The sequence below is a fragment of the Euprymna scolopes genome, chromosome 20, assembly GCF_053919585.1.
Source record: "Euprymna scolopes isolate OS-2025 chromosome 20, ASM5391958v1, whole genome shotgun sequence".
NCBI lineage: Eukaryota > Metazoa > Mollusca > Cephalopoda > Sepiida > Sepiolidae > Euprymna > Euprymna scolopes.
Genome location: NC_136501.1, coordinates 18,096,438 through 18,121,832, shown reverse-complemented (window position 1 = coordinate 18,121,832; position 25,395 = coordinate 18,096,438). Strand labels below are relative to the sequence as shown.

General features: G+C 35.2%; 1 protein-coding gene across 1 annotated transcript in view; it reads right to left on the bottom strand.

Moving 5' to 3' along the window:
- The window catches only part of LOC145241338 (uncharacterized), a 55,091-nt gene that overhangs the window by 16,427 nt on the left and 13,269 nt on the right, over positions 1 to 25,395 (bottom strand). Inside the window, exons 2-4 of the mRNA XM_080104183.1 lie at positions 14,054 to 14,114; positions 8,713 to 8,841; positions 1,797 to 1,940 (exon numbers count right to left, since the gene is read on the bottom strand). Coding sequence (XP_079960309.1) covers positions 1,797 to 1,940; positions 8,713 to 8,841; positions 14,054 to 14,111 — 331 coding nt within the window. The 5' untranslated portion in view covers positions 14,112 to 14,114. The remainder of the gene's footprint in view (positions 1 to 1,796; positions 1,941 to 8,712; positions 8,842 to 14,053; positions 14,115 to 25,395) is intronic.

The window sequence follows — 25,395 nt, the reverse complement described above, 5'->3', positions numbered from 1 at the left end:
GCCGTGGACTGTGGAGTGGGCATGGAAACATCAAACTATTTCAGTGATGGTCAACGCTGGCTTTTAATGGCGACAGTGATGTGGTGGCGTGGCTTAAAAAAGTGGACCTTGTGGCAAAGATTCAAAAGTTGGACGATGTGGCCGCAGTAATACCACTGTTTCTAGAAGGGGACGTGCTGGCCCTCTATTTGGAGCTCAGCAAGCGAAATCAGGGTGACACAGACGCCATCGTCCAACTTTTGAATTCTTGCCACAAGGTCCACTTTTTTAAGCTACGCCACCACATCACCGTCGCCATTAAAAGGCTTAATCATGTTGCTTAAGCCAGCGTTGGCCATCACTGAAATAGCTTGAAAATACTATCTTAAAAAAAAAGGGGGCACGGTCCCAAAACTGCAGTGCGCCTCCCGAGGAGGGGGGGGATTCACCTCAAACACACAAAAGGGAATAAATCCGAGAAAGAAGAATCTCCACTCCCATTGCACCTACTCTCCTGCCAGATCTGGAATCTCGCTCCATACCCACGGTAAGACTTCAGTTTTTCTTAGCTTCTGACCGCAAGCTCAAACACACTCTATCATATAAAATAATTCTCCTGATACAGTTGTTATGCAAATTACTCTGGATGTAGAAGAGGGGAGACTATTAATGAAAATCCATGTTACCTACACCCTTGCAGTTGCACTGAATTTGCATCTAACATCTGCTCTCAGCGGCTGTTAAAAACATGAATTAACATTCAGCACCCTCGCCCCCCAAAAAACCCTGGTAAACCAGAATCAAACAATGATTCTTTAAGAAGAAAGCTGTTAACCACACAAATTTGAGAAACAGACTCGTTTTAATTTATATAATAGATAACTTGATAACTATGTTTGCATCTTCCACTTTAATAAATGACCATTTTTTTCTTTCTTCCTTTTGTATATCCAATGCGGAAATATTTTTAAAGGTGTCCTAAGCAAGAAAAATTACTGTATACTTACTCTGAATCCACTTCTGACACCATGTTATGCTATAATATTTATGCATATATAACAAAAACATAAATGAGTCATGAAACTGCATGCTGCCGCCTAACAATGCAAGCCTTGCCTGGGCTTTACTTCTCCATATTGTATGAAATATTCCTAAAGTTTTTCCATGGAAATATTGATAACTCGAAAACTATCGATATAATAAGGCTGAAATTTTGCAGTGTTTACTGTTATCAAACGGCAGCAGATCCATACACCAAATTCGGAAAAATCCAAAGTTGAAATTCCATAAAAAAGTCAGCAGAGAATGAACTTTACAAAATCAAGGTCGAAAGTCATTGAAGATTGGCTACAATACAGGCTAATTAGACGGTCTTTATGATGAACAGAACCAAAGTTATCACCAAAAGTGTTATTTTTATCTTTTCCTTGACAATGACGTTAACATTTGATCTATATATCCCAAAATTAAACCAATTCTGAATTAGACCAGGACCTATGTTTTTAACAAGTTTGATGACAGTTGGTCTAGCAATCTGAACTTTTGTCTGTAAATAAACATAATGATAAATTCGACTGAAAACACAATCTTCTTGGCTAAGATAATAAGTAATTATACTATACAACAAAATTAAAACATTTTCTGTGAGGTTCACTTACAAGAACATATATGCAGTAGTTGTCTCCTCCTCACCCTGAAAAGTATTTCCTCCCTATTGGGAATAAGCAGAATTATCCCAGAAGACATTACCATAGATATTCCAGAGATTAAATCTCTCTTGAAAAAAAAAAAAAAATGAATTAAAGAATTATACTTACATGTTTCTGTAACACTTGTAGTTTCACATTGGAACTGATTTAATAAGGAATTACAGGTGCATTGGTATCCTGTACCGAAGAATGTGTCCGTCACAGTTTCATCGTTTTGTAGACACGTGTCGTTATTATAAGTACAACCATTACCTGTGAATGGATCCAAGCCAAACTGTTTACTTCAAGTATCATAAAAAAAGTAGAGTCGCTTCAATTGAATTCAATTAAACATATTGAGTATTATTTTTATATTTAAGTCATTTCAGTTCTCTCCCAACCCCCAAGTGTCCAGAATTAGAAGGGAGGAGAAAAAGACGTATGACAAAAGAAAAGAGAATTGGGTTTATCAGCAGAACAATGGCAATAAAGTTGTTCACAAAGGCATACAAAGGAAAGCAAAAATAGTGGTGTTAATCAAGGTGTGGCAGTTTTTTTTGGGGGGGGAGGGGAACAAAAGATCTGTAACGTTACCCAACATGTTGTAGTCTCAGTCGTAAAGGAGACAAAGAATAAGAAAGAACTTCAGCTCACTTATTTTTTGGTTATACGACATTTATTTCCTCATTACTTTGTTATTGCTGTGACAACTTTCATGTGGTCGTCTTCGCAAATGTGCTCTCAAACGTCATCCACGCCTTTAACGTGATCTCGAACGTCATCCACGTCTCCAACGTGATCATCTTATCCAATGTGCTCTTTCTCCTTTTTATACTTTTTCTTTACCAGTGACGTCATTTCATATGCGTTTGCATCTGCATATCCACGCTCTGTTATAGATTGAACATAGGTAGATATATATTTAAAGTTAGTTTAGATTTTTTTAGGTGTGGCCATAGGTTTTTGCGACAGTTCACAACGGTTAAAGACGGTTGCAGACATTCCTGGGTTTGCTACACTTGACAGCAGTCAAGATCAGAACATGTTGCCAATTGGACATGAAGAGTTTTACAAGTTTGACGCAGTCAAAGGCAGGTTGTAGCTTGGAGCAGATGAGGAAATCAATTGATCAACTGACGGGCAAACAGCCTCAACAGTAGATATAGATATGGACCTTGGCATTCAGAAGGTCAATGGTGTCACACACACACCTAGAGTGCAATCGATATTTTCAGAATGTGTCAGGATTTGTATTTTTTGCATTTTGTTTTATTTTATTTTTATATTTGTGAGCCACTATTTTCCTCCTTCAGCAGCCGGCAATGTAAGAGACGACGACACGGCCAGAAGAGAAAATGAAGAAGAAGAAATCCACGTCACATAACGTTGGAGTCGGTGGTTGTCGAGCAAGAGGAAGACCATGTGGTCTTACATAATGATCAAATAGAACAAAAGATGATTAAGTTTCATAAGAAAAAAAAAAGCGAAAAAAGGTAGAATTACTTCAAAACAAGCTGACTTTTCTAACTGACGGTGATGCATTTAGAAGCAAAACAATCGAGTTTAAAGCATAGCAGTGATGGACCAACTCATCTACGCCAGAAATACCTCAAGGGATAAACTCCTATGCGCAGCATGGCACTTGAAAATATCCTAACATTTAACGAGTGCTGATAGAAATGTTTGCCTGTGAATTCGGGATAGCGTCGACAAGAAAAGCACTAGGAGTTTGCATTCTACCAAGGATACCTAACTACCTTTATTACCCTACAGTTTTATCCGGTAAACAAACCCTGAAAGACACCCCACCACCAGCGTTTAATTTCCTGGACTCCAATTATTAGGATAATGCAATGAATGTTCTTAATTTTTTTTTTTTTTTTTTTTACTAATATTAGATATTGATATTGATATTGGAAGAATACCCGTCCCAGGACGGATACAATCAATTCTCCACACTGAACAGTTTTGCACCATTTTTATGTCCCTTTATAATGATTAAAAATCAACATATAATGCTACTAAACCTTATGTCTAGAATACTTATGAACTTTTTATCAAAATCCATTACACGATTTTAATTCCAGAAAATGTTTAAAATTGAAGCTTAGGCTTAAGTGGTGTTAAGAAGAAATTGAAATTCAAAGAATCTTGCATAATTGATCAAATTCAATGTAAATTCAAAAATGATAAAATTGAAAAAAGACAAAAGTTCAAATGCAATTCTCTAGATCAAATTCCATGTACACCTGAGAGTACCCTGTACCTCTACAAGGCCACCATTATTCACTTGCTTGGAGTATTGGTGCCACATCTGGGCTGGCGCATACCATTAGTCTCTCCCTCTTGGATAAGGTACAAAAAAGATTCTTCACTCTAATAGAATTTGTCAACTAAGCTCTAACCCCTGTCCCATCGCCGTAATGTTGCATCTCTGTGCGTGTTTTACAAGTCAAAAAACGACATTATTTTTTCACCAACCTAATACAACAGTTTTATCGCCTCTCTCTTTTTTTCTCTCTCTATCTCTTTTCTCTCTCCTTCTGTATATATTCTTCCCAACTCTCCTTCTCTCTCATAAAAAAATTAATAATTATCTTTTATTTTAGTAAGAAAGATAACGAAATAGTAATTCGTTTTTACTAAAATATTAATAGGGATGCACGAGAGAAAAAAGTTCGTTTCGTTTTGTTTTCGATTTTCCGATTCGATTTTTAAGTTTTGAAGTTTGTTTATATTAGAAATGTTACACTACTTGGCCCTCCGGCCAAGATCAAAGTGTAGTATCTGTTCTATACATGATATACTTCAATTTACGTTCTCTATCGAATTTTAAGTTTTGAAGTTGGTTTATATTAGAAATGTTTCACAAACTTGAAATGGGTAAAATTTAATCACGCTATTATTTCACATGTGAGGGTGTGATTAAAAAAAATAATGCGAGATGAAGTTTTAAAATGAGTAAATGTGCTTTATTTTATAATTTAGAATTAAAAGCGTTGAACAATACAAAGTGCAATTTTGGTTACTTATATATTTTTGATACTGTGCTGAAATAATGTTGTTGCTTTTTTTTTTTCAAAGCCATTTTTAGCTTGGGAAGGGACAGTGTTTTGTAAATATTCTTCCACCTTACGATTGAATAAAAACAATAATTAGCGTGAAACTTGAATTTAACATGAAAACAATATTTACAATTGCGCGGTATCAAAAATGCATAAACAACAAATTTTAAAGTAGATATTGATCCCGGATGCATATGATGGTGGAGCGCGATACCATCTGCCATCATATGCATCTAAGAACTATATCTACTGTAATATTAAACCTAAACTTGATGCTAATGCATTTTTGGTATCGCGCTATTTGTAAATAGTATTCCTGTGTTAAATTCAAGTTTAACGATATCTTTTTTTTCTTACATTTTAAGGCTGAAGCACAGATTAGTTACAAAACACCCTCCCCATGTAAAGAACGGCTTTTAAAATAATAACATTATTATTGCAGCACGGAACAAAAAATATATAAGTACCCAACGATTAAAAATTTTGGATTCTTTCTTTTTTTTTTTTTTTTCGTGTATAGTTTACATTAAAATATAATCGCATTTTGTATTACAATATAGCCAACATTTTCCGACCAGCATTAAAATATAACCAACATTTTCAATAATAACGTGATTAAATTTAACTCATTTAAAGTTTACTAGGCAGATTCAATTAAACCAAAGTTTAGTGCTTATGTATTTTTGATATCGCGCTTTGTTCATTTTTTTTTATAGGTTATAATCGAGTTTCACGATATTTTTTTTTCCTATTCAATTGTAAAGTGGAAACACAGATTAATTACAACCCCCCCCCCACGTACACATCTACGATAGCGTGATGCATGTTTTGGGTTTAGCTACAGCGTGCATAATGTTTACACACACAGGCTGAGAGCCATTATTTATTCCTTTTCGATTAAACATTATTATACACTTATTAAAAAAAATAAACAACATTAGGTTATTTTTGCAGTCCAAACACGTTTCGACCTCAGTACATTTAATATTTAACACATTGATTATTAACAATAACGTACGTTTACTTTTAACATAGATATCGTTCTCGAAAACAAATATTGCAGCTGCTGTCTATTATAATTAATTTTTATAAACATTGTCCAACAAACTAAGCTGTTGGTTTAATTCTGCAGTATGTTGCGGATCTGGATATAATAATACCCTAACTCGCCACAAGAAAATAATGAAACGAATGGAATTGAAGGAAACAAAAACTCAATTGATGGATAAGATAAACGTCGTTTATTTACTGTTGAAAGGATGAATCTTTTAAGTATAACACGTGTTCATGTCCGCGCGGGTGTAACCATCGTTTGTTGCGGGATTGGTATTATAGAAGGAAAAAGGAAATGTGTTTTCATCTCACGTTCGGGTCACTATCGTTTGTTCGCGCGTGGGAAAAGAAGTGAGTAATGTAGTAGAAATGAGAATGATAATTCAGCGTGTAGACAAAGACAAAGGATAGAGGGTTGACATCAGTTAAACTGTGCGCCATATTAGCCGTCAGCTACGCGGTGGTGTTCTCTGGCACAAGTAGTAGATAGAGAGAGAAAGAGTGTACGTACTGTCTGTTGGCCTTTTGGCCCACATAGTAGTAAGTGGTGTGAGGTACGCGCGTGCGCGCGCCTGCCGAAACGGCGGTGGCTGGTGCGCAGACCAACCACCTCGAAAGGCAGGTTTGAAAAGGATTGGAAACAGCTTGTCTCTTCCTTTTATAGGTGTTTCCGGTGTGTCTTTTGCGCATATGTGGATTTCCTTTGAAAGGAAGTGACGTCGTCCATCTGTGTGCGTACGTGTGCGCGTGTGTGAGTACGTGTGTACGTTAGCGTGTGTGTATATACACGTGAATGTGAGTGTATGTACGCGAACGTGAATATATGTACATGTGTGGACGTGGCGCGTATGTTTGTGTGCGCGTATGTATATGACAAGTAATATAGCTTGAAATGTGAATGTGTGTTTTTGTGTGAGACTAGAAAAGGCTCGCGCAAGTAGATAAACTTCCGTTGATATTACGCGATTTATCGATCTCCCTCCCCCGAATGAGTCACTTTCAGTGATTGTTTATTTAAAGAAATCATGTCGTAGGTTAGTCGTGGAATTGTAGGTTAAAGCGTTTCCCTTCTTCGCTACTTCTTTTACAACTTTCGTTGTACGTTCGATCCTGACGTCTGCGGATTTTTTTCTTTTTTTTTCACATAAAAGGCTTGGATTACTTTTTTTTCCATGAGTTTTTTTGGGAACCGCAAAAAGGTCTAAAACAAAAAATATATTGTTCCTTCCTATTTCACATTGTTTGTTATTTAAATAAACCGTTTCTGTTTATAATGTTTACTTTTACAGCTTACATAAAATCGTCAACTTCTTAAATACCGTTTACATTTATACTTGGTAACGTACAGATAACTATAAGGGTTCGATAGTATTTTGTCTTGCCAAAAAAAATTATGTTGTCTCGAACTTCCCTCCGAACCATACCCCGACAAATACCCTGAACCTCCCAGCAAATTTTGTGACAACCCACCCCCAGGCAAAAAATGGGGTGTCTATTTCGAAAGCCATTTTTAACATGAGGAGGTTGGGAGTTAGCCAACAACAAAATCAACAACAGCTGTATTTTAAATTTTTCCGGAGGGATGCATGCTACCACCTGGCAACGCCGGTTAACGGGTCCTGCTGGTATAATAATAATAATAATAATAATAATAATAATAATAATAATAATAATAATAGAGAAAAGCATACCAATAAGAGTATAGAGAAACGTAACAACTGCAATAAGAGCATAGAAAGGTATAAATATAAGAATACATAGAAGCTTAACAATAAAGAAAAGCATAAAAAGAAAAGTAGTATAGAAAAAAGTTTGGACCCTATCTTTGTCACGTTGTATTTTTTTTATTCTAAAGTCAAGTGTATAGAAAAGCATTACATTAAGAGTAAAGAGAAACGTAACAATTACAGTATAGAAAAGCATAACAATTAAAGTAATACATAAAAGCATAGCAATAAGAGTAAAGAGAAAAGTAGCAATTACAGTATAGAAACGCATAACAATTAAAGTAATACATAAAAGCATAACAATAAGAGTAAAGAAAAACGTAACAATTACAGTATAGAAACGCTTAACAATTAAAGTAATATATAAAAGCATAACAATAAGAGTAAAGAGAAACGTAACAATTACAGTATAAAAACGCATAACAATAAAAGTAATATATAAAAGCATAACAATAAGAGTAAAGAGAAACGTAACAATTACAGTATAAAAACGCATAACAATTAAAGTAATATATAAAAGCATAACAATAAGAGTAACTATTACAATAAAAAAAGCATAACAATTGAAGTAGTATATAAAAGCATAACAATAAGAGTATAGAGAAATATAACAATTACAATAAAGAAAAGCATAACAATTAAAGTAGTACATAAAAGCATAATAATAAGAGTATAGAGAAATATAACAAGTGCAATAAAGAAAAGCATAACAATTAAAGTAATACATAAAAGCATAACAATAAGAGTATAGAGAAGCCTAACAATTACAATAAAGAAAAGCATAACAATTAAAGTAATACATAAAAGCATAACAATAAGAGTATAGAGAAATATAACAATTACAATAAAGAAAAGCATAACAATAAAAGTAGTACATAAAACCAAAACAATAAGAGTATAGAGAAATATAACAATTACAATAAAGAAAAGCATAACAATTAAAGTAGTACATGAAAGCATAACAATAAGAGTATAGAGAAATATAACAATTACAATAAAGAAAAGCATAACAATTAAAGTAGTACATAAAAGCATAACAATAAGAGTAAAGAGAAACGTAACAATTACAGTATAGAAACGCATAACAATTAAAGTAATACATAAAAGCATAACAATAAGAGTGCTAAGAAGCATAACAATAAAAGTATGAATAATAATAATAATAATAATAATAATAATAATAGAAAAACATTTACTCACAATCATTGGTGCAAATTATGTTTGGAGAAGCCGAACCATCCGCCAGACATTTACACGTATATGAAACATTTCCAAGTTTAAACGTCTTCACATCCAAATTGTTCAACTCTATCTCTTCATGCTTACAAACTAAACAAAAATGATTTGTTTTAAAATCAACATGAAAGAAACAAATGAATAAAACAAAAATGTTTCATGGCTGAAGAAAATGAAACATGAAACAATTAAATTTTGTTAATAAAACTTCATGTAATGTTGTGAGTGGAAATTTTTTTTAATGAAGCAAATATTTTTTTTTGATGAACGTGTTGGGATATTCCCTATTAGTGAGTCACACTGCAAAAGCGACTCTATCTCTGCTAACCCATCGCACAACCATAACAGTCACGACAAAACTCGTCTATCAGCAACCATTGTAAAGAAATTTCCTTCCTTCGTCTGTTATTGAATTGCAACCAACATCTACTGTGACTGTGCAAACCTATCCTGAATCGGCAGGCTCTGTTGCAGATGCCATAGATGTATGAGTATGTGGTGTCTGGTTGCAAGAGCCCTGTTGCAGGCCTCTGCCATCTGTGCTCTCTCTTCTTCCTCCACTGCTGTTCTCTCATCTCCTCACTTCTCTTGGAGCATGGTCCTGGATATGACCTTAAACTATATCCAGTGGTGAGACCCCAGCTTGTGGGCTTTGGGAAGTGTGGAGCCACCCTTTAATTACCATTGCTCCCAGGTCCACTCTGACCCGGAGTGGTAGTACCTGTTAGGGTCCCAACTATGGGTTAAATAGAAACTGACTTGAAAACAACAAATATATTCTATTAAAAATTTTTTCTTAAATCTTTGGATTCGGCATCGAAAAGGGTTGATATGCCGTAAAACATAAACAACCAACCAACCAATCTCTTGGAGCATGCCTTTACAGCGCTTCTCCAGGCAAACTATCATGAACAAATTTTTTTCTGTGGAATACGATATGGCAGAGCTGCTATCCTACTGAGTACAACATAGACGTTTTTAATGTATAATAAAAAAATGTTTAAAAAATTATTGTGAAGCTGAAATAATTAAATCTTAACCATTTAACCCATCATTCCTAATCCTCTCAAATCACCAACAGACAATATCTTTAACTTTTATCCTCGAATAGTCTTTGGACCTTAATAAACATTGGTTCGTTAGTATATAAAAAGAAGCATGACAATAAGAGTATAGATGGACCACATTAGGAGTATGAAAAATCATGCTAGACAATCACCCTCTCTTCATATTGTGACCGTAATTTTCACATTCTGTCGGCGATGTTTCTGACAAAGGAGGAAGAATTAGTATCTATTAGCTCGGTTGTAGATTTTAGTAGGTGACATGTAAACATTTTAAATTCTCTCATAGTATTCATCATCATTTAACTGCCAATTTATTCATCTCATAAACCACTATTCTCGAGTGTTTTTTAACCTTGATAAGCAGTGACTCATTAATCTATTCTCTCTATATATCTATACAAGTGAACGTGTCTGTGTGTCTGTCTGTCTGTGTGTCTGTGTACATTTTCCTTCGCAATAACTCTGTCAATTTTCAGTCTACAGACTCGAAATTTGATATACATGGTACTGAGATTTGGGAAAATCTATATGATCAGTTTTCGTTCAGAAATTTGGCTGTTAAGGGGTCAAAGTTCAACGATTTGACCTTTGAGAACTCTAACAAACTCTTCCGCCAATTTTGGGTCTAAACACTTGAAATTTTAGATATAGGTTCCTTGGACATGGATCTAACTTAATAACTTGATTTGAGCCCAAAACAATAAATGTTAAGGGGTCATAATAGGGTTCAAAGTTAAAAAAATTGACCCTTTTTTTTTTTTTTTGCTCAACATACACCTCCAAACACCCGGGCAACGCCGGGCTGAAATGCTAGTATATATATAAAATAAGGAGCTTCGCAAGAAGAATATAGCAGAACAACAATAGGAGTATAGAAAAGCATTCCAGCCAATCACCCAAAGGAACATCCAGCCAATCACCCAAAGGAACATCCAGCCAATCACCCAAAGGAACATCCAGCCAATCACCCAAAGGAACACTATTGAACAAAGATCAACAACCACAGAAGTTTACACTGTCATTGGAGTAGAAAATAAATCTCTCCATAAGAAAAGAATGAATGTTTATGTTTTCATCTCTGTCTCTTGAGCAACAAACCTCGGTAAAATTGTGGATTTGACGAAATTGTCTTTAGAATATTTACCGTCATTTTTGAAGGTGAAACTCAGAACTTACTTAAATGAGATCACTCTCATATTTTTGTCTAGGTGTAACGTTGTAAGAGGAACCAACATGTTGTAGCCTCAATCGCAAAGTGGACCAAGAACAGAAAAGACCATCAACTGGCTTCTTCTTTGTAACAACGACATTTATTTTCTCTTTGTGACGACCGTGACGTCACCTGCGTGTTTGTCTTCTCGAACGTCATCCACGTCTCTAACATGATCTTCCTTTTTAAAGTCTTTATATTTCCTTACCAGTGACGTCATTTCACATGCATTCGCACGCGTGCAGCTATGCTATGTAGCACAGGTTTGCTAGATTGCTTTTTAAAAGCCAAATTTCGCAAATTTGATCGTTTTTGAAGCAGTTTGACCTTTAAAATTTGTATTTGCTTTGCCAAATTACACGAATTTTATCCCCTTTTTTTTTAAGCAGTTTGGCCTTCAAAAATTGCATTTTGCCTTTTTTTTACAAGATATTTTCAACTGCTTCACATTTAGCGATTCTAATTAAACGTTTAACAATTTACTTTTTACCCTATAGTGTGGTTCCTGGAAACATTACCAGTTATTATCAATGAGTAATCTCTGATCTTAGCCTGTGAGAAAACTCCAAGTGAGTCCAAATAATAAATAAAAGTAAAAATAAATAAATTGTCTTACTATAACCAATTATTTAAGTATAAAACGCTATTGCTGGTTAGACCAGATTGCTAACAGACATGAATATTCTCATGACAGTTTTCTACGCCTCACTACTTTCGTGCTGGCTTATGACAAATTGCAAGTGGGTGTTTTGCCTTACAGTGCTAACTCTTTACTCTTTTTATCCAGTTTTCATTTTCTATCGAAGTTGCTTTCTCCTAGGTAGATTGCCTTCACTATAGCTGAGAAGCTTTATTTATCACCTATATGGTAACCCTCTGGAATATCAGAAGGAGGCCAACACATACCACACCTTGCCCAAGGAGGATGACCTGAATCTAAACAAGGCAGGAACGTTCAGCTTCCTGAAGTATTATACATACACACATACTTAAATACATACAACACTTAGTATTCCCAAATGGTCACTCATCTGGTACTGGCCAAAGTCAACGTTGCTTAACTTTGGTGACCTAGCGAGAACCTATGTGTCAACGTGATCATGCAATATTATATAGGTAAATACACGTCATTTTGAAAACATGTTATTCTCGTGTCAATTGGTGTACTGTGGCGGCCGAATCGTAAAATGTCCAACGAATGCTAAAATGCAAGTGACTTTAATTACTACCCTTTTTCTTTCTTCGCTGTATTGAGATTCACTCTCTTCAATAGGTCGGTTTTCACAGACATGTGTGAACTCAAAATATTGCCCAACTAATTAAAATCGTTTCAAACTCCAAGAAATTACAAGTCTGTGTGAAAATTAAGTCGACGACGTGAAGTTAAAACGCCTATAAAACAAATAGCCAAAAGGCGGACTTTGCCACTTGGCCGCTGGAAGGACTCCAGAACGTCCACTCAACACCCCCTTGTGCTTTTGGGCCGAGGGAGACAAATCACAAAAGAAAAGGTTTTAATAATTCAGGTACCAGTTTTCATCAACTTGTACACATCTACACAAGCACTAAAAAGAACAGGGCAAACCAACGAACAGACATACACAATGCCACGCTTCCAAATACTAATATACGTATATTATTTATATGCGAATATTCACACTGTCAATATATTGATTTACACATTTACTATTTACTGAACTTTTTCTACCAAACAAGTGTTGCACTATGAAAATTTACTAGCATGAAAATAACTTATATTCTTATCTCTTATATAAAAAATGCTTTGTTATAAAATAAATTTCGTTTTTCTCAATTCTTCATTCATAAAACTCTCTGGATGAGTTAGATAGCACTTGTCACCTGGTGACCTTTCCATAGTTCCATCTATTTCCATTATATGTATGTATGGCCATATATATATATATATATATATATATATATATATATATATATATATATATATATATATTCAGTGTAGCTTAATCACTATATATATTTTATAAATTACTATATATATATATATATATATATATATATATATATATATATATATATATATATATATATATATATATACATATATATAATGTAACCCTGATATAAGAAACCCGAATATAAGAAAAACGGATATAAAAGAGATTTTCTCTGGTCCCAAATTAGAGCGGGAGCATACTTGTGATGTACGCATAGCCGTGTTCGTCGCTCCCAGCTCGCAGGACCATAGATGCAACCCAGCAGGGCTACATTCTTAATTGTCTAGTGGTGGACCCCTCAGGGTGACCAGACTCTCACTGGTCACTGGAAAATACCGCTCTGCTGCTCAGGGCACGCGAAACATTAGCTTGAATTGAAACCGAAATAAAACTTATGAATATATATATAACTTGAGTTCCCTCAGTCATAATCGAAACCGAAACCAAAACTTATGAAGAATTCTTGATAACATTATTTATAAAAAATAAAATGGATGACTTAAGTGCCATCAGCTATAATCGTAATCGAAACCGAAACCAAGACTTATGAAGAATTCTTGGTAAAATTATTTATAACAAGAAATGGAAGTACATAACAATTAAACGACCCGGATGTAAGCGTGACACAGAAAATAAGACACACGCACACACACACACACACACACACACACACACACACACACACACACACACACACACACACACACACACACTATCGTATTGATATATAGATTATAAAGTGTAAAATTAATGTTTCCTGGCGCATTAATATTTAGAAATGTTTAATTATTGGTTGATGTTATAAATTCACATGGAACAATTTTATTTTTTATTTTTTTAAAGTTTCAAACACAAAATCGCGTCTGTTGTAACATATAGGCACCACTCATTAAGGCCCGGAGGCCACTCAAGCATAAGGGTTATGGGTATTGCGATAGTGGAAATAAGGGTTATGGGTATTGCGATGGTGGAAATTATTTTAGAGAACGGCTCATCAAGAACCTGTTCACGTTAAACTTGAATATTTGGGAAAGAAAAAAAAATACGAAACTTACCATCAGAACAAGCAAAGCCAATAAATAAAAGGAAGAAACCAACAATCAAATTCATCATATTCTGAAAAATAACGCAAATGTAATGTATTATCATCAACTTCGCAATGAAAACGTATTACTTAAAGGAATGAAACTAAGAGTAGTAGTAGTAGTAGTAGTAGTAGTAGTAGTAGTAGTAATAATAATAATAATAATAATAATAATAATAATAATAATAATAATACGTCCAAACTCTTTCTTGTCAACTCACGACTTCAACTGAAATCTTCACCGTCCGTTCTCATTCTTTTTTTTTTTTTAATTACATTTTCACCTCAAGCAAGGCACATTGCCACTTTGATGTAGGGGGCTACTAGCAGGGACATAAGCTACAGGGGTACTATGTAGGGAGTTGGGCAGCTAGATGTGGGTTCATGTTACACTTGAACTTCTGCATGTCAGTATCGTTGGGGAAGCAGGGACCGGGAAGGGAATTACAAAGTCTAGCGGTTCTGGGGAAGAAACTACTGGAGTAGAAGGCTTTCTTACACCTAGGGATCTACTGTGGGTGGGATTTAGCTGCTTGTCGGGTTTGCCGCGGGTATTTACGTCGAGGGGGTACAAGTGCTTGCAGTTCGTCGGAGCATTCTCTCTCTCTCTTTCTCTCTCTCTCTCTCTCTCTTAACTGTCCAAAAAAGAAGCATGCTCTGTGCTTTCCCCTTCCTTCCTTTTCACAGAATTGTCCTCAAATGCAAATTAATGCCATATGTATATCAATAAACCGTCTATAGACGAAAGTTTTTCTTTTCTCTTTCCTTTCTTGATTCCATCACCCGACAGGATAGACAGAGGCGCCGTCGCTTATGTAAGTCATGTTTTCCATTACTTTCGCCTCATATATATTCTATATAAAAATGTATATATAAGGGGCGTGCAATAAGTAATACCCCTGACCCATTTCCCATAGTAGTAGAGCAACGAAATTTGGAACAGTTATTTGTCTTTCTCTACATAGGAACCACCCAGAGTTATGCATTTTTCCCATCATTTGATGCAGCTCTGGAGACCGTTTTTGTAGAACACCCCAGGTTTGTCCTCCAACCATGACGTGACTTCAGAAATCAAGGCTGTATCATCTGGAAAACGCCTTCCTTTCAAAATCAATTTCATGGCTGGGAAGAGGTGAAAGTCAGAGGGTGAAAGGTCAAGAGAGTAGGGAGGATGGGAGAGAATTTCATAACCACACGCCCTTGCTTCTGATCTGGCGACATGCGAGCTGTGGACCGGAGCGTTGTCCTGCAGGAGGAGAGTACCTTTTCTGATCTTGCCCCACCTCTTGATTTTGATAGCTTCCCTTAATTTCCTCAAAAGTGAAGGATAATAGGCTCCTGTAATTGTTGTAGCCTTTGCCAGAAAATCTGTCATCACTACTCCGTCCTGGTCCCAGAATACTGTGAGCATGACCTTGCCAGCGGAGGGCTGCACCCTTGCCTTCTTTGGAGCTGGTGAGTCCAAGTGCTTCCACTGCATTGACTGGGCTTTGGTTTCTGGATCATAGTGATGGACCCAGGTTTCATCCTGTGCAATCAGTCTTTTGAAAAATTTTGACTCATCTTATTGGCACATCTTCAAATTCATCCTCGACCACTTGACATGTTCTCTCTTCTGGAATGGTGTGAGCAACCTGGGAATCCATCTGGTAGACACTTATACATATGCAAATGGTCATGAATGATAGTTTCCACAGACCCTGTACTAATCTTGACATCTTGGGCTATTTGACGAATAGTAATGCGCTGATCTTCCAAAATGGCAGCCTCAACTTGATGGACAGATGTCTCATCAATGGCAGAAGGGGGACGACCAGGTCTAGGAGCTGTTTCCCCAGACTTCCGGCCATATTTGAATTCACAATGCCAGCGTTTTACAAGGTCATATGATGGGGCATTATCACTATAAGTGTCTTTCATTTCATCAAAACTCTCCTGTGGTGTGCGTCCTTTCAAATACAAAAACCGGATCACTGTTTGACATTCAACAAGCTCCATTTCACACCTAACTCAGTTCAAACACCTGTAAAACAGAAACCACAATTAGTTCAGAGCTGTAATTTGCCACATAACCCGTAGAGATATAAATCATTGCACATGCAAAATTTCACCTAGATCAGACAACTGGAAGTGCGTCAGGGGCATTACTTATTGCACGCCCCTCGTAGATAAGATGAAATACGTATGTTATATGTTCATAAACCAAATTACAATGCAATAATTTTGTAAAATAAACAAACATTCATTTGTTTAAAATCAATATTTCGACATAATCCTCGGAACATATTTTGTCTTTTTCCTTTCTGTGCCATGATATTAAAACGAAAATAATTTAGCAATAAAATACGTGTTTTTCTTAAATTTTACACCAAAGGAAAAGTATTGTAAAACAATATATCTAGCAATTCAACAATTATCTGTTGTAATCAGCAGTGAAGCAGTCCCATGAAAGTCTGTTCTACAGACAGAAAGTCCTTGCAAAGAAACTTAGTCTATGAAAATGCCTTTTGGTTTGTTAAACCCACAAAGGAAGAAAGGAAAGTCTTTTTTCGATGAGGTAGAAAACAAGTTTTAAGAATGTCTTACGAGAAGGAACCAAAGATTGCAGCTCAGTCGAGCGCCTTCCATGTTAATAACGATATATATAAATCAAAAATCGTGTAAATGGCATAAAACACAATCGTAACTAATCTTCCATTATTTTTTGGATTTATGTGTTCATGCCACAATTCTTTTTATTTTCTTTTAAAGTTAAATTTTCTATTCTTCTGATGAGTCAGGGTGGAAAATATTAACAAATTAACACAATAATTAAATGATTGTTTCCGCACTACGAAACAGGTGCTATCAAGAATTGAACATTTTAACATACCGAAAGAAATAAACGGTAAGATGAACAACACCTTGGAATTTGGAACATAGACATTTTGTTATTAATTTGTACATGCTTTCTAATTATATTTAACGTACACCGTGTTCCATAAATAAAAGGATTGAAATACAATTGAATATGCATATTTTCCCCATATATATATATATATATATATATAGACATACATATATATATACATATATATATATATATATATATATATATATATATATATATATATATATTAAGGTAGTTGCATGTCTAGCCGCAAATAAAAAATTTCCGTTTTAGTCTTTAAATATTCCTATCTATCAAATATATCAATCTACCTACACATCCATATCCTGCATGTATATTTACTTATATTTTATTATATGCGTTTACTTACATACTTGCTTTATCCGGAATTTGCAGATACCGGCCATCCTCTCCCCTTAAAAAAACTTTTATTTTTTATTTTATATTTTATTTTTTATTTATTTATTAATTAATTAATTAATTAATTTTTTCCATATAGTGTCTTTTAATAAGTCTTGCTGACATTTTCTTAAGTAATAACCTGTACATTTCAGTTGACCTCTTTTTTGCCCCTATATTTTTCGCGCATTTAACATCATCTTGTCTGGGTCATTTTGACATTTGCTTTTCTATTCTATATTTAATTCTATCACCATTTAATATATATATATATATATATATATATATATATATATATATATATATATATATATATATATATATATATATTCCGCTTCTTCTTCACTGATTTTTCTTAATTACACTGTGTCTCGGCAGCCATGTTAAACGCATATCTTATTCTTCTCTTACTAATATTATTGGAATTTTTTCCCCTTTTCCTTGTACATATTTGTGAATTATTCCACGGATTTTGGCCTTTTGGATTATTTTGGACCATCTTCCAATTACACAATTTCCTTGGATTTTACTTGTGCGAATGGAAATTTAATTAACTTTCTTTGATTTACATTTTTGGATTTTACCGTCATTGGATTATTTACCTTTCACGAGACTATCCATTCACGTGAAATCACCTTTTTCTTCATCATATTCCCTCTGCTTCACTTTTTGTTGTCAAGTAAGATCTTTGACTTACTTGCAGTTTCATCAAATACTTTTGTATGCAAAATCCGATCCCGCATTTTGCTAATTCCTACCCTCTGATGAGAAGGAAAGTATTTCTTCGAAACTCCGCGGATTAAGGACTATCCACTTATTAAGTGTTTCCTTTACAGATTAAATATGTTTTTAACTCTTTTCCAAAGTGTTTTTTTTAACATGTTTTATTAACTATTTTCTCTGACATATATATATATTCTCTGACATATATATATATATATATATATATATATATATATATATATATATATATATATATATAATTATTTTTAAAATATAATTATCCACTGACACATGTTTTGTCATCTACGACTCATCTAGCGAGATTCGAAATCGGGACCCCACGGTAATGAACCTAAACCCCTTACCGCTGATCCATATTGCACGACTATCTGGATATATTGCGATTTACTTTTGTGGTTTGTTTTGGTTTTAGTGATATGTTTTGAATGAATTCAATTATTTATGAAAGTGCATTTTTACCTAAATGAGAGTTGGGAATAATTTTCCCTTTAACCAACTTGGTACCCCCACATGGGGAGTGGTATATATATTATTTTTAAAATATAATTATCCGCTGACACGTGTTTCGTCGTCTACGACTCATCAAAGTGGCTGAATCTAGAAAGAGAGAGAGAGAGAGAGAGAGAGAGAGAGAGAGAGAGAGAGAGAGAGAGAGAGAGAGAGTGACTACCAACAACAATAACAGGGTGTTCTGTGGAGTTCCTACTCAAATGATTTTTTTTATTCGTGTTTTTATGGAAATTGCTTCAGACAAGGCATGAAGCCACTTGATGTAAGTAGCTAACAAGAGCAAGAAATGATTATTGTAATGACAGGAGATGCCTATTGGTCTTAGTCTTGAAAAAATCAAGGCTATAGGTAGAAGAAAAACAGTCAGTAGGAAGGGGGGTTCATAAGTCTGCAATTCTTGGAGAGAAGTTACTGGAATAGGAAGCTGTATTATAACGAGGTATGAAAACAATAAACTGTACTCTTATTACTGCACACAGTGGTTAAATTTTTTAGAAAAAATCAATTATAAAAGTAATATTCTCCTGAAGGTTGAAGGTTGAAGGTTCAATTCTCAGTGTGGGCGACCGAAAAATACAATTGTGAATTACTTATGACCTCTATCCAGTCATGGCTGACAGAACGAGAGCATTCTACCTCCACAAAATAAATAAAGGGTTTCGTTCGAAATTTGGCTCAAATTCCCGAGTTCGACAGAAGGTTAGAGATTACATTGACCGAAACGTTGTGAAAGTGACATCAAGATGAGAACAATAGTCCGATGAATCCAAATAATATGAATAACCAATCCTCATCTCAAAAATTCAGAAATGCAACATCACGTGGGGAAGGGTGCAGGGAAAAAGACTATTTCATCGTGGGAAATGTCTAACTCTTATGTTGATAGAGCATCTCATCCTATTAGAGTTAGTTATTTTATGGAGCAGAGTAGGGTGATCCAACCTTTTCTAGTAACTTAAGGAACAGGATGGAAATACGTCTTCCATTTCAGATTTAGATTTTCCTGTAAGTATTTATGCGTTTGTTCATTCGTCGTAAGACAATACGTCCAAACATTATGTACTCCTTTCATGAGACCATCCTCCCAGGCATTATTTTCTTTTTTCCTTTGAGGTGGGTGGGTGGGGGTGGGGTAAGTCTTTGACTATTTAAGGTTAGGGATTAGAAGCAGTGTAGAAACAAATTTGTTTTATTACTGACAAGCATGAAACGAAAATATCCCACCTCTTTATTGAGAATTCCAGGGACGTTCTTCTTGTTAATTAACACTAAAGAAAGAAAATCGTAAAACTATAAAATTGCCATTCAACTGTCAAACGAATAAAACCTGTTACATTGGAAGGCAGTATTTATTCAAAGAGTATCGTACACTTTCAAACACTACAAAAAAAGTATGCTTCGCCAGTGTTCACATTCCTTAATCATCACCATCATCAATATATATATATATATATATATATATATATATATATATATATATATATATATATATATATAGTCTTGGAAGTTTGTAACCTTTAAAGCTATAAAAACAAACTATTTAATTTTTATTTCTTATCATTCGTTAGAAAATTATTTAGTCAGTAAGTCATTTAATAACGTGCAATCACTGCATCAATTTGCTCTCTCGAATTCACTATAGTTCTAATGGTAATTTAAGGGATCATCAGTTGTTTACCATAAAACACTGTTTCGGGGATATATATATATATATATATATATATATATATATATATATATATATATATATATATATATAGCTTATATATATGTATATATATATGTATATATAGCTTAATGTAAAAGGAAAAGAGAAAGATCAATTCCACAAAAGGAGACTTATCCGGATTAAGCCAAGCTCAATGGAGCTTATACAATAGGACAACAAGAGTATGAAATGAAGACACAAAACTATATATTGGTAAATATAGAATGGATCATTTATTGAATAATGGAATGCAGGCAAAATTTGAGGGATAGAAGGGACTCTTTATGCCAGGGCATTTCGAAACCTATTGCTTCTAATCAGAAGAGTAGAGAAGGTGCTAGGTAGCATGGGGGAGATGCGGCGTCTAGCGTAAGATTCATTAGGGATGAAAAAGATTAAGAGGAATTATAGAATGTTGGGGGAAGCTTTATTGAATTCTAAATAAATAAGGAGAAGCTTATTATATATAGTATGATATATAAGAATATATATGGTCTTTAACATAGTATTGAGATTAAGGGGTATATGTATTATGGTTAAATAGGGGGTGTATTGTTGCTGTATGGTAATTTATTTTAACGGTTTGTGGGGTGTCTATTTTCTATGGAGTGGGTAATTTTGATTAATTGGGGGGGGGTTATGTAAGGTTGTAAAACTGAAAGGTAATATGCGGCAATATATTTATAAGTTTCTACTGTTTTGATATAGATCATAAGGGGGCGGTCAGAGATTAGGGTGGCAATGACTATGAGTGCGTATAACTTGATGTAAAAGGTTAAGTATACATATTGATGTTAAAGTGGGGGAGTAAGAAAACCATAGCTACTTCTGAGAGTGGTAAAAATATACCAAATAATAGTAGGGTAATTATAATAGTACGAAAGATAATAGTAATGACAATTATAATAATAGTAGTAATAATAAAACTGAAAATAAATTAGATGTAAAATTGAATACAAATCTTTGTTGAAATTCAAAGACTTACATTTTTTTTCTTTTTTATAACTTTTGTTTATTTCATCTTGGATTTCTTCATTACAGCCGTTTCGTTAAGGGATGACAATTTTATGATTTTATGTTTTCATAAAAATCTCCTTTTCCTCATCAACTCGTCAGATGTTATTTCCATTCGATGTTACCAACGAGTTAGAGAGGAAAAGGAGATTTTTATGAACACATAAAATCAGTGGGAAGAACTGTGTTATAACTGAGGAGACACCGTTGAAGGAGCACGTGGTTAGAAGTGAGGAGTGTATGTTCAAGGTTATGGCCAATGAAGTGGAAGTATGTGAGACCAAGGCTGAGTATGTGAAACGTATGGACAAAGAAAGGGCAGAGGAATTGGCTGGGAAGAAAATGCACGGAAATTTCTTCCAGGATGTTACAGATGTGGCTGATAAAAGATCATGGATATCTGGCTAAGAGTACTGGAGCTGTTTAAAAAAGTGGTTCTAAGAGAGAATGTTGCTGCAGAATTCCAGATTTATAGAAAGTTTTCAGAGTCAATTGCGAACCTTGCAGCAGGGTGTAGCGGATTGGTTCAGAAAGAGAGTACCGCAAAAGACATAATCACATAGGGCTTGGGATATACTGGGAAATTTGTAAGAATTTTGGGGTGAAGCGTGCTAGAAAGTCGTTCGAGGAGGTGCCTCATGAAGTTAGAACAAGTGAGGATGGCAATGTAGAGGTATAGGGGGACAAAAGTGTCATGACGACCAAGCAATTAGAACATAATCGTCTGGAGTTAGAGAGGAAAAGGAGATTTTTATGAACACATAAAATCAGTGGGAAGGACTGTGTTATAGGTTTCAAAAAACTGGAACAGGAATGTGAGAGAGAAGGAGAGCAAGAAGTGGAGCAATTATGCTCCATTGGCCTTAGAGATCAAGTGTAAACGCGGGGTTAAAACGCAAATAATCTTGGTCATGGTTGGTACGCTGGGTGTAGTATCAAGTCGTTTGGGAGGACATTTAAAAAAACTACAAATCCCCAATGTTTTGGAGAGCCCTCAAACATCTGCTATTGTAGGTACCACCAACATCCTTCGGAAAACCCTTGATCTTTGAAGCTCCTGGTTTGAAGCCGGGATTGAAGGAAAGTCCTCTGAGAATGAATCCCATCTCTCTTCAGGGAGACGTTGGTAAACGAAATCAGAATTATTATTATTATTATTATTATTATTATTATTATTATTATGTTCGTGATTATTATGTTCAGTGTTGAGATGTTTAGCATCATTTTTTTTTTCACTCAACGCGGCCTTTTACACCAAAGCTAGTAAGCATAATGAAAGAACCAATTAGATGGAAAGCACCTGGCGTAGGATGTTTGCTGTGCCAAGCAGAACTGACTTCTGGGGTGCGTTGATGTTGTATCTGATTTCCAAGGAGTTCAACTGTTTTCTTGTTCCACAATCTAGCAATGCCAACCTCTTTTTCTGATAGTTTCATAGATTCTCATTTTATTTTTCTTGCTAAGTTGATGTCGTTTTGGCAAGTGACATCAATAATTTGGCATTCATTGGTCTTTTTGTTCACAACTACAATATCCGGTTTCCTGTGAGTTATCTCTCGATCACACTGAATCATGAAATCCCAGATGATGATGATGATGATGATGGTAATAATAATAATAATTATTATTATTATCATCATCATTATTATTATTTTACTTACTAGGAGTTTTCACACAGGCCATCATCAAAGATTTCTCTTTGAGAACAACCTATGATGCTCCCTGGAGTCTGAGTGACAACAAGTCTCCTCAGATTTCCAGTACTTTCCAACTCTTTTACTAACCTTTGCAAATCTATCTGTGTTATTGCGACAGCTGCCCAACATTGATATATCGTTTGCAGCAGCCATTAGTCTTCACTGGAATTAGGGTGGCAATAAGCCTCCCCAAGATCCCAGTCCTCCTAATACTCATCCAGTAGAAGTCTTTCCCTCCTTGATCTTTCCATCCTCCTTGACCCTCCTCAGTTATTTGGTGTGGCGTCAGTTTAAACGATGCTAGATTTTTTTTTTTTTTGGTGGGGTGGGGGTACAATTATATAGTTTCAGTTTTTATGATTTCATGTGTTTTTTTTTTGTGTTTTACCTCTGTGGCATTTTCTATATTTCCATCATCTGTGCTTTAGTCTCCACATTCAAGAGTTTTCCCTGATATATCAGCCATTTTCATTATTGTTATGTGTTGTAGCTTCCCAGCCATCCCTCTGATTCTAATCTTTCGCATTTTTTTTTCAAAATTTTTCGAGATTATTCCTAGTGCTCCAACTATTATTGGTATTATCTTGACTTTCTTCATCTTCCATATTATTATTATTATCATTGGCTTACAAGGAACTTTCACACAGGTCATCAAAGATCTCTCCTTGAAAACAACCTGTAGTGTTCCCTGGAAGCTGAGTGACAACAAGTCTCCCCAGATTTCCAGTACTCTCCACCTCTTTCGATAACATTCACAAATGAATTTCTGTTACTGCAACAGCCGCTTACCATTGATTTCTTGCTGGCAGCAGCCATTGGTCTCCACTGGAATTTGAGCGGCAATAAGCCTCCCCAAGGTCTAAGTTCTTTTTGCACTTGTCCAGCGGAGGTCTGGTCAGTGCTCTCTCCTCAGTCTTTCCATCCTCTTTGACCCTCCTCGAATATTTGGCATCACTCTTTTGGGAGGGCAGTGATGAGGAAATGGTGGGGATGAGGGAGAGGATAAAGAACTTAGATATGCAGCTTCAATGTTCTTGGTTCCATATAACACTTCTCCATGTTTTGCCTCTGCAGCAGTTTTGTCTGGCCCACACATGTGGTTCATGGGTATTAGTCTCTGCATTCAAGAGTTTGCCTTAATATTTCAGTTGTTTTCATTATTGTTATTCCTTGTATCTTTCCAGCCATTCCTCTGATTCCAATTTCTCCCATTCTTTTTTCAAAGTTTTTCGGAATTGTTTCTAGTGCTCCTAGTATTGTAGGTATTATCTTGATTTTCTTGATCATCCATAACCCTTTTAGCTCTCTGGTTAGCTCTGTGCATTTGCTCCGTTTCTCCGTTTCTTTAATATTCACCCTGTGGTCAGCTAGAACAGCAAAGTCTATGATTTGACAAAATCTTTCTTTCTTATTAATTATTACAACATCCGATTTTCTTGTTTGGATGGGTTTACCTATTTGTATGTCCATATCCCATAGGATTTTGTGATTCTCGTTTTCAAATACTGTTGCCGGCTTATGCTTGTACCATTTGTCTGTGTGTCTGAGATGCAGTTGTTTGCATAATTCCCAGTGTACTGACCTCAGATTTCCAGAGCTTTCCAACTCTCTCAACTCTTAGTCGTGCCTGTTCTTGTATTCCAGTTTGCTGCATTCGCTCACTATATGGTTTACCATTTCATCTCTTTGTCCACAGAGTCTGCATTTGCTGTTTTCTTGTATTTTGTCGATTTTTGCTTTTATGGGGTTCGTTCTTATCGAATGATCTTGTTCTGCAGATATTAAGGATTCAGTTTCTCGGTTTGCATGTCCTTTTCGCATCCATGTCCAAGTGTTTTCGTTATTCTCATATTTTGTCATCCTGATGAATCTTCCATGTAGTTGGTTCTCTTCCCATTTTTCTTTTCTCTGTTTCCTGTTTTGTTGATTTTTCAGTGTCTCTCGCTTTTCCTTTCAATGTTCGGCATTAAGTATTTTTCTTTTTTTGTGTCATTTACACACTCTTCCATACAAACCAGTCCTCTCCTGCCGTTTTTCCTTTTCATTTAGAGTCGGTCAACATCGTCCTTTGGATGTAGTGCATTGTGCATGGTCATGAGTTTCCTGGTCTTCTGATCGAATTGTCTCAGTTCTTCTTTACTCCACCCCCTATAAACGGTCCAGAGTATCTTACTAGTGATACTGCCCATATATTTATGCCTTTTATTAGGTTTCTGCTATTTAATTTAGTTTCCAGGAGTTTTCTTGTTCTCTTTCAAATTCTCTCTTTCATTTCTGTTGCTTTGATGGTGTTTGATTTCAGAACTCCCAGGTATTTATAAGCGTCTGATTCCCAAATGCTCTCATCTTCG